The 15,724-nt window shown below is 41.3% G+C and overlaps 2 protein-coding genes across 5 annotated transcripts in view; one reads left to right on the forward strand and one right to left on the reverse strand.

The window, feature by feature from the left end:
- LCMT1 (leucine carboxyl methyltransferase 1) overlaps positions 1–6,984 on the forward strand; it is a 55,158-nt gene extending 48,174 nt beyond the window's left edge. For 2 of the 4 annotated variants that reach the window (XM_082362585.1, XM_082362582.1), the window contains 3 exons: positions 431–522; positions 4,159–4,256; positions 5,523–6,232. In XM_082362585.1, the coding sequence (XP_082218711.1) occupies positions 431–522; positions 4,159–4,256; positions 5,523–5,581 (249 nt within the window). In that variant the 3' untranslated portion in view covers positions 5,582–6,232. Of the gene's footprint in view, positions 1–430; positions 523–4,158; positions 4,257–5,522; positions 6,233–6,739 lie in introns of those variants that run through there. The other 2 variants (XM_082362583.1, XM_082362584.1) reach the window with 2 other exon arrangements.
- Positions 1–15,724, reverse strand: part of ZKSCAN2 (zinc finger with KRAB and SCAN domains 2) — a 502,693-nt gene that overhangs the window by 450,051 nt on the left and 36,918 nt on the right. The window lies entirely within an intron of this gene.

Raw genomic sequence — 15,724 nt, forward strand, 5'->3', positions numbered from 1 at the left:
CACTTTGTACTTGACTGATCGGTCCCTTAAATCTCTTGGAACCTGTAATAGTTCCCGCCCCTCCCACTCCCCCACCTTTGAAATTTTTTTGCTAAAGAGACACTTCCCACCCCTGCCCCCATTTAAATACGTTAGTTTTTACATGGCTTGTGTCACATTACCACTGGGGTACTTTAAAAAACTGTTGCTTATAGAAAAGTTTCTTCCTTTATTTCTCTTTAAATATTATACTTTAGTGTGCATTTTCCCCCATTGTAACAATGCGTGTTCAGTATAGAAAATGGGAAAATTAAAAAAAAAAAAGATGATAGTGGCCACAGTGGGCTTTTGAAAGAGGAGTCCTCCGAGGGAAATTCTGTGTGCGTGAAGAGTGTCTCGGGTCATATGACAGCACATTGTCCTCTCCCTTTCTCTCCACTGCACATTTTAGAAAGAACGGCTCCTGTCGAGTGGGTGGGAATCGGCATCAGCCATCGACATGATGGAATTGTACAGCAAATTACCTCGTGCCGAAGTGAGCAGGTATGGGATTGGCAAGAGTTTGCTCCGTGGCAGATAACTGAATTAAAGGCATCATTGTCTGTATCCTTTAATGTTAAAAACAAAAACAAAAAAAAATTCAACCCTGAACTAGACTTATTTTGAAACAAGTTAAGCTGCTGCTAATGTAGATTAAACATTGGTAGCTCCTTGAGAGTAACTCATTAGCTATTAGCCAAGATAAGGTTTATGCCCAAATAGATTATCTTAGTTGAAATAAGCGGTTACACCTCTGCAGTGGAAATCTTGCACAATCCCTGTGTTTTGGAGAAGCAGGAAAATGACATTGCCCAAGGGCTCCTAAGGGGGGAAAAGTGTGCTTATGGATTTTTAAGTGGACTTTTCCTCTCATTATAAAAGAAATACATGCTCGTTGTTCCAATAAAACAATTTTCGAGCAGTGTAAAGTGCATGAAGTATAGAGCAGTTGTGAGCTCTGTAGCTGCACCCTCCAGAGACAGCTAGGGTGTATTCTTTTTCTATGTGTATATAAAGATAAATATTTATCAATATATAGATTTATATTTTTTGAATCAGTAGATTGATATTGCATGTATTGGTCTGTAAACCACCATCCTTTGAAAAGCTTAACAATAGATTGTATTTATCTCTACATGTCAAGATGTTCAGGGTTACCATATCCTGTTTGGTGGTGCCTGTTATTTATGTGTGGATATATGTTAATAACAGTTTTTTAAATTGAGGTGTAATTGACAGACAACATTAGTTTCAGGTACACAACATAATGATTCGATGTTTGTATATATTGTGAAATGACAACAAGTCCAGTTACATCGGTCACTGCACATACAGGATTTATTTTTTTCAAGGAGAACCACTTTATTTTGAGTAGTAAACAAAACTCCATTTAGAACATAATAAACAAACCTTCCATCAGTTTCTTCACAGTCCAAAGAATAAAAGATCTTCTAAAGAAGATCTTTAAAGGAGTTTTAGTAGCTGCATTTGTGGGCATTTTTGGTGCATATTTTTTGTTTAAAAAGGTGAACACAAGCCAAGATTTCAGGCAAATGATGAGCAAGAAGTTTCCAGTGGCCCCATAGTGCGGGCCATCACATTTGAAGCAAGGTCCTGGAGCAACACCCCACCGTGTGCAGCAAATGGCAGGCAGGACATGGCAGCAATCTTCACTACTTTTCCAGAATTTTTTTTTCTTGTGATGAGAACTTTTGAGATTTACTCTTAACAACTTTCAAATATGCAGTACAGCATTATTGACTATAATAACCATGCTGTACATTACTTCCCCGTGACTTACGTATTTCACAGCTGGAAGTTTGTTCCTTTTGACCCCCTTCACATATTTTGCCTGCCTGCCCTCCCACCGCCCACCTCCGGCACCTACCAATTGTTTTGTTTGTTTGTTTTCTTTTAGATTCCACATGAAGAGAGATCCTACAGTATTTGTCTTTCTCTGACTTATTTCCTTTAGCATAATGCCCTCCGGGTCCATCCATGTTGTCACATGTGGCAAGATTTCATTCTTTTTTATGGCTGAATAATACTCCATTGTAAATGTCAGTATATATACCACATTTTCTTTATCCATCCATCAATGGACACTTAGGTTGTTTCCTTGATAATAATAATTTTAAAGTAATTAAAAAGTAATGTCTATAGCTGGGCATTTAGTTATGTTGCAGACAGCAGCCTTTGTCCTAACAGAGGTGGGTAAAGAGGCGGGTCTGTCCGCCCACCCTTTGGTCTGTCCACCCCAGGCCGACCAGCCCTCCCAGCTCTGCAGATGCCTCATAGTTTGTGTCTACATTTGTCAAGGGCTTTTGCCAGATACTCTGTATAAAAAGAAACCGGAGGCAGGCCTGTTGATTTAACAGATGCCTACTGCACCTCATGCCTGCCTTTGTGGAGTTCACCTTCTAGGGAACAGCTTCACAGTCTAGTGTGTCCTGATAGTTGAACTTGGTCATGATGGTGCTGGAGCCTTGATCGTGATGCTGGTTTCTTCTCATACTAGGAAGCCTGCCTTGAGGTCCTCTGCTAAGATTAGTTGGGAAGCCACCAGAGTACTCCTTGGATAGTCATTCATTCATTCATTCATTCATTTATTTTATTTTATTTTTTTTTGGATAGTCATTCTTACTTCAGTTGTGACTCTTTGGCCTGCACACCAGGGCGGGAGCTAAGCACAAATACAGAAACATGCACAAGTGTGTACATCTATACACTTTCACGCACACGCACATGCGCACAAACACAGACACACACAGCCTGGACGAATGGCAATACCAGCGTGTTAACAGTGGCTGTAAATAGTGGAATATGAATCATCTTTTATTTTTCTTCTTTACTCTTTTTGGAAATGCCTGCGTTGTCCCCACCGCCCCAGTGTGTGCATATCTCAACAGAAAACATTTTAAAGAGCTGTTTTCATATGTTTCTCTGTGTGTGTATATATTTAAAAGTTTACATTTAAAATGATTTTTTGAAAAAAGTCATATAAGCACATGATGGGGAAAAAAAGTAACCAGAATAAAGTAGTACAGAGTGAAAATAAAACAAAACCCCCGGTTACTCACCCTCACTACCATCAGCTACCTTCTGTTTCAAGAGACAACCACCATTACCACTTTCTTCTGCAGTTTCCAAAATTAGTCCATGCACATATAACCATATATATCCCCCACTTTTTCTTTACATAGATAGTAATATACTATGTACATTACTTCCTAAACAACTTGCTTTTAAAATTCCATGATAAGTCTTAGAGGCTGTTCCATGTCAATTCATATAAACCTACCCTATATGGCTGTACAGTATCCTATTGTATGAATGTGTTTAATCTATTCAACCCATCTCTTCTACTTTAAAGTTTGTTTTTTGTTTTGTTTTTTTGCTGTTACTACATTGCAGCTGTGATGCTGCAGTGAGATTTCTTGAACACCTATAGGGTAAATTCTTAAAGCAGAATTGCAGAATGAAAGGACGTACATTTTAAACATTGATAGAGATGGTCAAATTGCCCTCCAGAGAGGTTATACTATTTTGTCATCCTACTAGTAACGCAGGAGGGCACCTCTTTCCCGTGTCCTTGGTAAAATGTATATCAACCTTTTAAAAAAAACGTATTTATTTATTTATTTATTTTTAAGGATGTATCAGCCTTTTTTTATCTTTGTCAGCTGTTAGCTGAAAACATTTCATGTGTTTTAATTTACATTTCTTTTCACATAAATGAGGTTGAAAAGCTCTTGTTTCTCCTTGCCAGTGAACTGGTCTTTTACCCATCTTTTAAATAAGTTTTAGAAGTTGTTCTTATTGAAGTATAACAGCTCTTTATATAACAAGGAAATCTACCCCTTGTCATTTCTATTGCAAACATTATTTTCTAGTTTGTCATTTGTCACTTTTGACTTTGCTTATGGGATTTTTTTCTCCTTTTCAATAAAAATAAGTTAAAACGGGCCCACACCATGCATACTATTCTGTAGCCTGCTTCTTTTCGCATAGTATATCCTGAACACCTTTCCATGACTATATAAGCATGGGTCATGACCTTCATTTTTTTTTTTTTTTTTTTAATGACCTTCATATTTGATTGGATACATTTGTACTGTTGTCTCTTCATTCTCTCCGCAGAATAGAGTCCCTTGAATTCCTGGATGAAATGGAGCTTCTTGAACAACTCATGCAGCATTACTGCCTTTGCTGGGCCACCAAAGGAGGAAGTGAACTGGGTAGGTGACTTCACTTGTATTGATTTAACCTAGAAAGGGGGAATTTTTTTGTCCCCAGAGAACGTAAGACTTGACGGGAATTTTCGACCCAGGAAGAACTAGGGGACGTATACGTGGATCCGATCCATGAACATAGCCAGAGAATCAGCTGTTATATCCTCTGTGTTTTTATAGCACAAAACCCAGGAGAACTGTTTAAATAAACCACATGTATGAAAACAAACCAACAGCCCTTTAGAAGTCTGTGGAATTTTCTCAGCTGGATGGTAAGAGACTTTGAGTCTTGTAATCATCTTAATAAAAGGACCCAATGATTGTCTTTTTAATCAACTTGTAACCAGGTTTACTAGATGTTAAACACACATCATTATATCTCTCTAACACCCCTGCAGCTGTGGGTTGAATTTCTCTCTTCTCTTATATTTAAGATGAATTTCCCTGGCCTGCAAGAGTAGGGCCATAGGGACAGAGCATGGAGGCTTGTCTCAGTGTTTCTTGTTGCCTTGATCTTGATCGAGTTCCTCCTTTTCAGCTGCCCCTTGTTGCCTGGCCTTTAATGTCGTGGGTGCCCTTAAGCTTCCTATTGATGTGTCTGACACATGGCCTTAGGCAGGTAGTCTATACAAAACAAAGAACTTGGCAGAGTCAAGGACTGTCTCCTGTGTGAAAATTCCAGGTTGTTAATCATACCCCTTGGGCTTATCTTTCCGCTAGTTTATAAATTTACCCAGCTGGGCAGTTCAGTCCACAAAATCCATTTAAATTATTTTTTATTTAAAAAATCATTTATTAGTGTGTTTTGTACTGCTGTCCTCCTGCACTTTTAAAAACTGTAATTTTTAGTAGGGACTTTGGAAACTTCTAAAAAAGTATGGCAAAGAAAAAAGAAATCACCCATATGCCCGTCACTCAGAGATAACCTCTGGCAGCTTTTCCCTTCCATTCTTTTTCTAGCTGTTGTTTTGTTTTTAGCAGAGTTGAATTTATCTATTTATGTAACCTTGATTCCTGATCTTTGTAACTTAATATTATAAGCATTTCCCCTTGCATTTTAATGGCTTTATAAATATTCTGTCATGAGGCTATGTCTGAATTTACTTAACTTTCTCACACTTTAAAAAATATAGGTGGTTTGTAATAGCATAGAGTTAATTCTAGTTTCTGTAAAGTAGCGATGTATTGAGCATTTTTTTGTAAGGGGCTTCTTGTCCCCACTGTGCGCCTGGCTGCTTTGTTGTATCAGTACATTAAGTCCCTTACACACAGACCTTCAAGGTGCGAACTTTCAAAGATGCAAACTTGCGTTCCATCAGCGTCATGCGTGAGTGAAATTGCAGCTTGCCCTCCATCTCCTATTGCTGACAATCCTTCAGCTCTACCATCTCCCACGTCCTCTCCCTCCTCCAGTCAGTAACTCTTCTTGCCTGTTCACTCGATGCCAGCCCCTGTATGCCAGCTGTTGTACTGTACTACTGTACTTTTCAAGGTACTGTACTGTAAGATTAAAAATGTTTTATTTTTTGTGTTTGTTTTTCAAGTACTATTTGTGTGAAGAGTATTATAGACCTATAGTACAGTACTATATAGCCGATTGTGTTAGTTGGGTACCTAGGCTAACTTCGTTGGACTTAAACAAATTGGACTTAACGAACGCGCTCTCGGAACGGAACTCGTTTGTATGTAGGGGACTTACTGTACTTATATGTGTGTGGGGAAGAAAGAAAGAACTGTGTTTGCTTGAAGTTCAGCATTTAAAAGGCCAAGTTCCTAAAGAATAGGCTCTAGTACAAAACCTAGACAGATTCATACTAAACAACCCTGCAACCAAGACTCTAGAAGATCAGGATGATTCTCCAATAATATAATTGCCTGCTAGAACAAAACTCAACACTCTTCAGAGGAAGATACTAGAATTCAGAGTCTCCTCAACTTACTATCTGCCATGTCAGTATACGATAAAAAAATTACTAGACATGTGAAGAAATAAATTGCCTACACTAGTCTTCTTTATCACTGAATTTGACTCAAAGAGAAAAGGGTGAACGAAATTGCTAAGGCTAGTCACTAGCCCTTTGGCTTCTTTCTCAGCAAAAACAGACCAATATTAATTTTTAAATGTTTAAGGTAAAAAGCAGAACACTCAAGAATGAACGCCTTAAACAAGTTGTCTGAATGAGAAGTATTATTCAGAAGAAAAAAAAAAAGCTCAGCGTTTAAAGGATAGACTTTCAGGTTTACTGCAGAGAGCCCGTAAACTGTTACAACGTTTCTCAATCCCTTTAAAACCACCCATAAACACAGTCTCATCCAACCTCCTGTTGCCTTGTGAAGTCTCATCTTACACAACCAGGAGGCCGGGGCTACGGTGATCACACGTGTGGCTGGTGCCCCAGAGCCAGTCACTGTGGGCCTGGGATCCGGAGGTCACATTCTCCCACCTCTGGCCGTTTTCTCTGCCCCAATCTGTGAGAGTCTCTTCACAGCTTCTGTGTGTTTCCTCCCAGGCTTGAAGGAAGTAACTTACTGATCTGTTCAAGACTCGTGCTGAGCCAGAGCTGAAGCCACTGACCTTTCCGGAGTTGAGTCTCCAAGTTTCCTGAGTGGTGGTTAGGCCTCGGCTACCAGTCTCCCCGCTCGCCGAGAGACCTCAGTTACCGAGGTGGTCGTTCGTACCAGTTCCTGTTCCTGTCGGCTTTTACCGTTTAAATAAATCTCAGTTGCCATTGTCGGTGTGTTGGTCCTCTGCTGTTTATCCTTTGCTCCCCTGGGTGGGCTGCGGTTCACCTCTGTGTCAGCTGGAACCAGAGGTCCTAACCCGACCTTGACCTTGGCTCACTCCCTGTGAGTCAGACTCAGCTCATGCCCTTGCGTCCGTTGTGGGATTTACTCCTGTGTGCTCTTGTTTGCAGCACCCGACATTGCACTTGGCACCTTGACCAGATGTTGGAGCTCGCCTCTGCTCCCGTTTCTGCCCTTTCCTGCTTAAATCCGCCTTCACCTTGGTCATTGTGGCAGGATGAACGATGAGCCCCTGATCCCTCCAACTGTGAATATGTTACCTTATGTGGCAAAAGGGGCTTTGAAACTGTGATTAAGGATCTTGAGATGGGAGATTACCCAAGAGCATCCAAGTGGGCCGGATGTCCTCACAAGAGTCCTTCCTTATAAGGGAAGGCAGGAGGGTCAGAGTCGGAGGAGAAGGAGGCATGTGACGCCAGAAGCAGAGACTGGAGTGATGCGCTTTGAATGTGGGGGAAGGGGTGGAAGTGGAGGAGTACAGGCGGCCACCGGATGCTGAAAAGGGCAAGAGAACATCTCAGAGCATCCAAAAGGAGCCAGCCTTGCTGACACTTCGACTGTAGCCCAGTGAAACTAGTTTCAGATTTCTGACCTCCAGAACAGTAAGAGAATAAATTTGTGTTGTTGTAAGCCGCTAAGTTTGTGGTCACTTGTTACAGCAGCAGTAGGAAACTAATACAGTTATGATACAGATTAAAAGGGGCCCTGGAGACCTGGCCTCCAATTCAAAGACATAAGGCCTGTCCACACCTAATGAAATTTTTGGTTATGTGACTGGGGCTGTGAACCTGAGCCTGTGTGTGCAGAACGGCAGTGAGGCAGCCCGCCGGCCCTCTCCCGTCCGAGGGAGATCACGGCCCCTTACTAGAGACTTGCAGAGTCTCTAGATCAGCTTTCCCTACAGTGTGGCCTGTCCCCCGTTACACAGCAGCACGCCTGTTGACAGGGGTCCGGGCGGTGACACAGCGTGAAATGACAGTGAATCACCCGGTGAGAAAGTTACTGCCTTTTCAGTAAGGTCTTAAGGACCTTTCAGATCTTAAGAAGTCCCAGGAGAAGATCTCAGGCTGGTGCTGGTGTGTCTTTAACACTAATGCCATATTTACTAATCCATTGTTTTTGAAACCGTGTACTAGGCCATTAATGGATGGTGACTCCATGTAGGGAATCAAGTCCCTTATTTTAAAAAGATACGGATTAGAACGGAAAATGTCATAGCACGTTGTCCGATACGGACTAGAACGGAGAATGCCATAGCACATCGTCCATAGTAAGGGTGAGTACTTTTTTTGTAACTTGTTTCACTTTTATGTGTGTATACACTACCATGTTAGCACTGTTTCTAATGTTTTGGCCTGGGTTTTGTTTTTTAATTGAAGTGTAGTTGATTTACAATGCTGTGTTAATTTCTGCTGTAAAGCAAAGTGATTCAGTTATACATGTGTATACATTCTTTTTTATATTCTTTTCCATTATGGTTTGTTACAGGATACTGAATGTAGTTTCCTGTGCTATCCAGTAGAATCTTCTTGTTTGTGCATTCTGTATATAATAGTTTGCATCTGCCAATCCCTACATCCCAATACTTCCCTCCCCCAACCCCCCTTCCCCCTTAGCATTGGTTTTGGTTTTGATCACAGGTGGAGGTCAGAGTGTTATAGCATTTCTCTAACTGAGGGAGCGACAGCATTTGGCTAGAATTTTTAAAACTTTGCTTGGCTTCAATTATATTTCTGTTTTTCCTTGCATTTAGTTTTATGGAGTACGTTCTGTTCAAGGCTAATGATACGCCATTACTATTGATGGTTGTGTTATAAAATATCCCTTAAAGCACCTGTCTATTTCATTTTAAAAGCGAGCCCATTTAAAGACGGTTACTAAGAAGATAATGGTAGAGCTACTGCACGGACATGCAGAAATCAGGGAGGTGATATATTTGGAAATACTGAAGTTGAGAAGCACCACATGACGGAATGGTTATCTTATAACATTATAGAAACCTTACAGTTTCTCACGGGAGTGTAGGGGGTGTCAGGGGCAGAGGATCTCACCAAGGGTTAGCTTTCATGCCCTCCCTCTCCCATACCTCCCACGACTGAGACATGCATTCCAAAGTGTGCTTTTGGCTTTTTGAATTGGGACTTGGAACTCATTTCCCCCAGGAGTTACTGCCTCTCACTGCCTCTCCTGTTCTCCCACGCACTCATCTAAAACCTCTGGTAATCCTTTCTACACACATGGCTGAACTGAACCTGCCCTTGGGAAGGACATCAGTGACGTTGAAACCATCACACCCAGTGACCCCTTCTCCGTCCTTGGCTGTCTCAACTTCTCAGTAGCATCTGACATGGGCAACTGTCTCTATCCTTGCAACGTCCTCACTGCCAATAAATGATGGAACTGGATTCGAAAGCAGGCAGGTTGGCTCTGGGACTTGTGCTTTTGACTACTACATTGTATATATCTCTTCTCCCCTTGCCCCAGACAGCATATAAAAATTCCCCACCATCACCATTCCTTGAGGGTGTGGTTGCCCTGATGCCTCATTTCATTATTTCTGATAAATTTTCACAATTTATTACATTGGCTTATTTCCTATTTGGGGACTGTCCCAGGTGCCATTGATGAAAAGTGATCCTTTTCTCCAAAAATCTTAGTGAGGCTTTTGAATATTTAGTAGAAGAAATGGCATTGTTAAAAAAAAAAAAAAAAAAACCTATGTTTTCCTCTAAGAGTTTTATAGTGTCTGGCCTTACATTTAGGTCTTTAATCCATTTTGAGTTTATTTTTGTGTATGGTGTTAGGGAGTGTTCTAATTTCAGACTTTTACATGTACCTGTCCAGTTCTCCCAGCACCACTTATTGAAGAGGCTGTCTTTTCTCCACTGTATATTCTTGCCTCCTTATCAAAGATAAGGTGACCATATGTGCGTGGGTTTATCTCTGGGCTTTCTATCCTGTTCCATTGATCTATATTTCTGTTTTTGTGCCAGTACCATACTGTCTTGATTACTGTAGCTTTGTAGTATAGAAAAATGGAAAACTACACAGCAACCAGAAGAAATTAAGTTCGGACATGCAACAAGATAGATGAATCGAAAATAAGTACACTGAGTGAAAGAAGCCAGATAAAAAAGAACACATGCTGTTTGATTCCATTTCTATTTCTTAAATTTTTAATTTTTTGCACAATTTTTAAAGGTTATACTCCATATACAGTTATTGCAAAATATTTCCTATATTCCCCGTGTTGTACTATACATCCTTGTAGCCTATCTCACATCTGATAGTTTGTACTTCCCACTCCCCAACCCTATATTGCTCCTCTCCCCTCTCCCCACTGGTAACCACTAGTTTGTTCTCTATATATTTGATTCTATTTCTATAAAATTCTAGAAAATTCCAACTAATTTATAGTGGCAGAAAACAGATTAGTGATTGCTTGAGAACAGGAACAGGGTCATGAGGAAAATTGGGGGATGATACACATGTTCACTGTCTTGATTGTGGAGCTGGTTTCATGGGTGTATATGCATGTCAAAGCATCAATGGTATACTTGACCGGTAATTTATTGTCTACAAGTTGTACCTCAACAGAGCTGTTTTAGAAATAATTTTTAAAAACCCAAATGAGTCTCTCAAAAGATAGTTCTAGTTTCTTTTTTTAGCTACTTTACCTCTTATAGAGATATTTTTTCTGTAAAAGCATAAGCTCTGGAGTTAGCAAACCAATTCTGACCCTAATTACCTCTGACCTTTAGTGAGTCACTAGATCTTTGAACTTCAGTTTCCTCATCTGAGAAATGGGGGCAACACCCACCTCACAGGACTGTCATGAGGAGCCAGCAGGGTGGTGTTTGTTAAATGCTCAGTACAAGCCCTGGGATAGGGCTTGCTGACTGTTAACTTGTATTGTTTTTTTTTGTTTATTTATTTATTTATTTTTGGCTGTGTTGGGTCTTAGTTTCTGTGCGAGGGCTTTCTCTAGTTGTGGCAAGCGGGGGCCACTCTTCATTGCGGTGCGTGGGCCTCTCACTATCGCGGCCTCTCTTGTTGCGGAGCACAGGCTCCAGACGCGCAGGCTCAGCAATTGTGGCTCACGGGCCTAGTTGCTCCGCGGCATGTGGGATCTTCCCAGACCAGGGCTCGAATCTGTGTCCCCTGCATTGGCAGGCAGATTCTCAACCACTGCGCCACCAGGGAAGCCCAACTTGTATTGTTATTGATGACAATTCAACTATTGGAGTAAAAAACAGCAGAGTGAAAGCTTTTGATTTTTAAAGGCAGTTTCTAAATCAGCACATTTTTATATTTTATGGGGATAAAATGTTACAGGCGACAACGTAGAGACTGAATTCAGTGTTCTCTTCTTAGGTACCATTGGTTCACCTACAGATTTCCTCTTGGTTATATCCAGAAGGTAACTTCCTAACATAGATTGGGTTTATTTTTAACTTTTTATTGAAGTACAATGTACACACAGAAAAGTACACACATCGTTATTGGCTTGATGCATTTTCACAAAGTGAACTCACCCTGTGGCCAGCATCCAGATCAAGAAATAGAAAGTGATAGATTCCCGAAGTCTCCATGTGCCCTGTCCGAGTCACTACCTCCCAAAGCTAACAGCACAGTCAGCTTTGCTTATTCTCGAACTTTCTGTTCCACTGTGTGCGCTCTTTTGCATCTGGCTTCTTTCACTTTGTTTGTGAGATTCATCCAATTGCTAGCCAGTCTGCGTGATTCACATTTTCATGATACTTTCTCTCTTACACCCTTTAAAAACATTATCATATCTTTGTTGAGACTTGAAGGATGAGAAAGTTTTTGTCAGAATTAGGGAGCAGTTTGGGTAAAAGAAACAGACTGTCCAAAGGCTTGATGCTGAGTAGAACAATGGGATGTTCAGGATACTGAAAATAGACATTCATTCTGGGGTAGATGTTTTCATAATTATGAAATTATGATAGTTCTCAGCTTTTTCTACCAATAAACGATAATGAAATCAATGTCCCTGTACATATACTCTTACCAATTGGAGTTTTTATTTCTATAGGATCAATTTTTCAAACATAAGGCTCGCTGGGTCTAGGGGTAGGTGAATTTACAGATTTAATAAATATTGCAAGATCGTGTTACAAAATATTGTAGTAATGCACACTCCCCCCCAAAAATGCATGGGTTTGCCTATTTTCTCCCTCTTTGTCAGTACTGGATGTTAATCACGTTTTAAAATTTTCTGTTCTGTTGCTTTCCTTTGAATTTTTTTCTGGCTATTACCTTTTCATGTTTGCTGACCTTTTAGATTTCCTCTTCTGTAGAGCTATTTAATTTTAATAAGTATTACTATCCAAATAGTAGAGAAAATGATAGAACCAAAAAAAAAAGTCAACAATATGAGAACATTCTGATTATCATATGAAATATGCTCATAGTGACAAGCTCTTCAGTAAACAGTAGACATTATTACTACCATTTTAACTGTTGTTCCAAACATGCAGATGGCGAGCAAATGAACCCTTACTGCTGAGACTTAGTGGACTGCTCCTTCAGTCCAATGACTTTCTGGCTGTAATAAGTTCTGACGTAGCCAGCATGTCTGATGTCTGGTTACCAGTGACTCCAAAGACGTCAGCATTTGAACTGGACACTGCAGGGGAGAAAATAGGGTGCTGGTGGCTTCTACAAGGAAGGAAAGAAGGTGCTCAGGTTCAAGCTAAACCTGCGATCTGAGCAGTGAGAAAGGTGAAAACGAGACTCATTTCCAACAACAAACTTGCCCTGAGCTCCAAGTGAGTGATCATACGTTGAAAACAATGGCAGAGCTATTTAGATAGAAATAAAGCCACAGTTTCAGAAGACAGTGAGGGGTTCTGAGACAGGCTGGGACCTGGGATCCTTTGCTGCAGTGCTTGAACCTGGACACATGTCTCCTGGAGCAACAAAATACAAAGAAACTATACGGGACTAAAAATAACTGAGTATGTGCAGTTGGGGCAAATTATGAACAGCAAGATACAAAAAGACCAAAATCCAGCTGCCACTTCTGAGGTGCTGGGAGCAAAAGCAGGGTCCTGCGCATGATCCTGCACACAGCACCACCAAGGGGGTGGGCAGAGCACCTAAGCTACCCCTCTGGCGCGACCCACCAGTGCGCCCTTGCATTCACCCTATTTATGGAACCGGCTCGCCCCACCGCCCTCCCCCCCTCCCGCCTCAGGGAGCGAGCAGGGGAACCTGTTACTTGTTTTCACTCCCTCCTGCTGCAGCACGAGTCCCAGTAAAGCCTTGCCCGAATTCCTTGTCTGGCCTCTTATCAATTTCTATTGATTAAAGAGTCCAAGAACCCAGGTCAGTAACAGTTCTGCTTTAAGCTTCTGTGTCTGTCCACAGCGCACAAATCTCAGGATCAGCCTGAGTTATCAAGCATCTGCATTACTACAAATATTGACTTGTTTTAAAAAGAAATTATTAGACCGAAAGCCCAGTATCTTTCGTATATTGGGAGGGAGCTTATCAGCCATAAATGTTCTCTGCTGCAAAGGATAGAAAATTCAACCCCCAGTGCCTGAAAGAGAAGGACATGTATTATTTATTTCAGAGGCTCCCAAACTTTCTTGGTTCATGGTGTTCCTTGGACAAAAGGAATACCTAATAGTTGTATTTATTAGTTAGGTCCAAAAAAACACTTAGTATTTATGGCCTAACTACTTAGTGGCCATTTAAGAAAATACACGTACATTGAACGGAAAAATATCTTATTTCTATTTTATTTCATTCTTAAATAACTATAATTAAATAACTCAATTTAATTGCATTCTTAATAACTTTCATTTTTAAATACTACAGTTGCGTACCATGGGATATGTATGCCTTTGGGGCACTGCACAGGTTCTCAGGCCTTGGAGTCAGATTGGACACTGCCACTCTCACTTCCTTTTCCACACTGATTTTCATGCAGCACTTGTTTTTCTTTATTATTATTATTAATATGGCAACACCCATAAAACCAGGTTTGCAAAGATATGATGTAATTGAAAGGAATGTAGGGCCGTCTAATAGAAAACTGTGAACTACCTTGAGCTAGTAATTCACACCCTGTCTGACAGATATTGAGCATCAATTTATTTCCCTTGAAAATTAAAATATCCCACAGCCGCTTTATGAATTCACTCTCTCTGGGGTGCTTTCTGGGAAGTGCACGTTTATTTAACAAGAAGTCTGGAGTAGCTGGTCTTGGGGTTGTCTGGTGCCTGGGTGGTGTCATCAAAGATCCACACTTCTGGCCAGTTGCACTTCATGATCTCAAGGTGGCTGCCATGGCACCAACATCACATTTTTTCCACAACAGTGCATCAAAGGACAAGCTTGATGAAGCAAAGATAGACGCATTGAGGCCCCAAAGTAGGACAGGGCAACAGCAATGGGAATGGTCCAGCTAAACATGACAAATGTCTCGTCAGCAAATGTCACAGCCATGACATTACTGCCAAGGACATCTGAAATGCTCAGAACTGTGTAATAGGCCTCATTGGTCAGGATGTAGATGAGTGTCACAATTGGCATAGAAATCCCAATGGCCAGGGGCAAATTTCTTTCTGGGTTTTTGATTTCTTCTGTTACAAAATTAAGGGTGTCCCAACTTGAGTACGAGAAAGGGCAGAGTACTCTGAAAGTGCTCAGAATGTCCCTGGCACAATTTAACAAGGCCCATGACAATGACGGCAATTAGTGCCAGGACCATGGAGTAAGTGAACATGTCTTGCACACGTGTGCAGCCATCAATATGAGAAAGGAGGATAGAGTGGTTTGCCAGGATAAAATGCAACCTGCTTTTATACTCCGTTTGGACCTGGTGGTGGATGGCAGACAGGTGCCGACAGATGCCGAGATGTCTTAAAATGTTTCTATGCAAACAAAGATAAAAATTAGAGGCTTTGGTCATGTCAGCCAGACCTGGGATTGGAAGGCTGAAAAGTTTTCCAGTCAAACAATTTCTTAGGAAGACATCATTTCCCTAGTGTACTAGTTATCCTGGTGGTTTGGGAGACCAGTGCATTGCATATGGAGACATCAGGCCACACAAAAATCTCACGTTGTGGAAATACATTGTTCTGTTTGAATGACATTCAGATTTTCTCAGGAGAACCACTGGTTTTGGAGCTACTGAGTCCAATCCTGGCTCTCGTTGGGGAGGGGCATGCAGCAAGGACTGACAGCTAGTTGGCCCAGGAGTCAGGGAGGACAAATATCTGGATCTGAGATTTGAGTGAGCAGTAGAAGTTGGCCAAGAGGGCAAAAGAGAACTCCAAGCAGAGGGGATGGCATGGGCAGGGAGGGGGTGAGGGTGCAGGACTCACCTGACAAATCCTTTATGGTGGTTCATGTGGCAGGAGTTGAGTCCAGGGCAGGCCTGTGTGGCTGCTATGGGAGTTAAGTTTGGCACTGACTGCCACAGAATGTGCTAGAAAGTTTGAAGTCAGGGAAGGATGGGATTAGATTGACAGGCTGGGGAACAACAGCAACCACCATGTGGTGTGGCAGAAATTTCTGGGCGTTCACAAAATGCCTCTCTTTTTCCTTCTGGGCACACCGCTAGACTGTGTTTCCCAGACTCTTCTGTGGCCAGGTGAAGCCATGTGATTGAGTTCTAGTCAATCAAATATGGA

The sequence above is a fragment of the Balaenoptera borealis genome (genome assembly GCF_965194805.1).
Source record: "Balaenoptera borealis genome assembly, chromosome: 16".
In the NCBI taxonomy this organism is placed as follows: domain Eukaryota; kingdom Metazoa; phylum Chordata; class Mammalia; order Artiodactyla; family Balaenopteridae; genus Balaenoptera; species Balaenoptera borealis.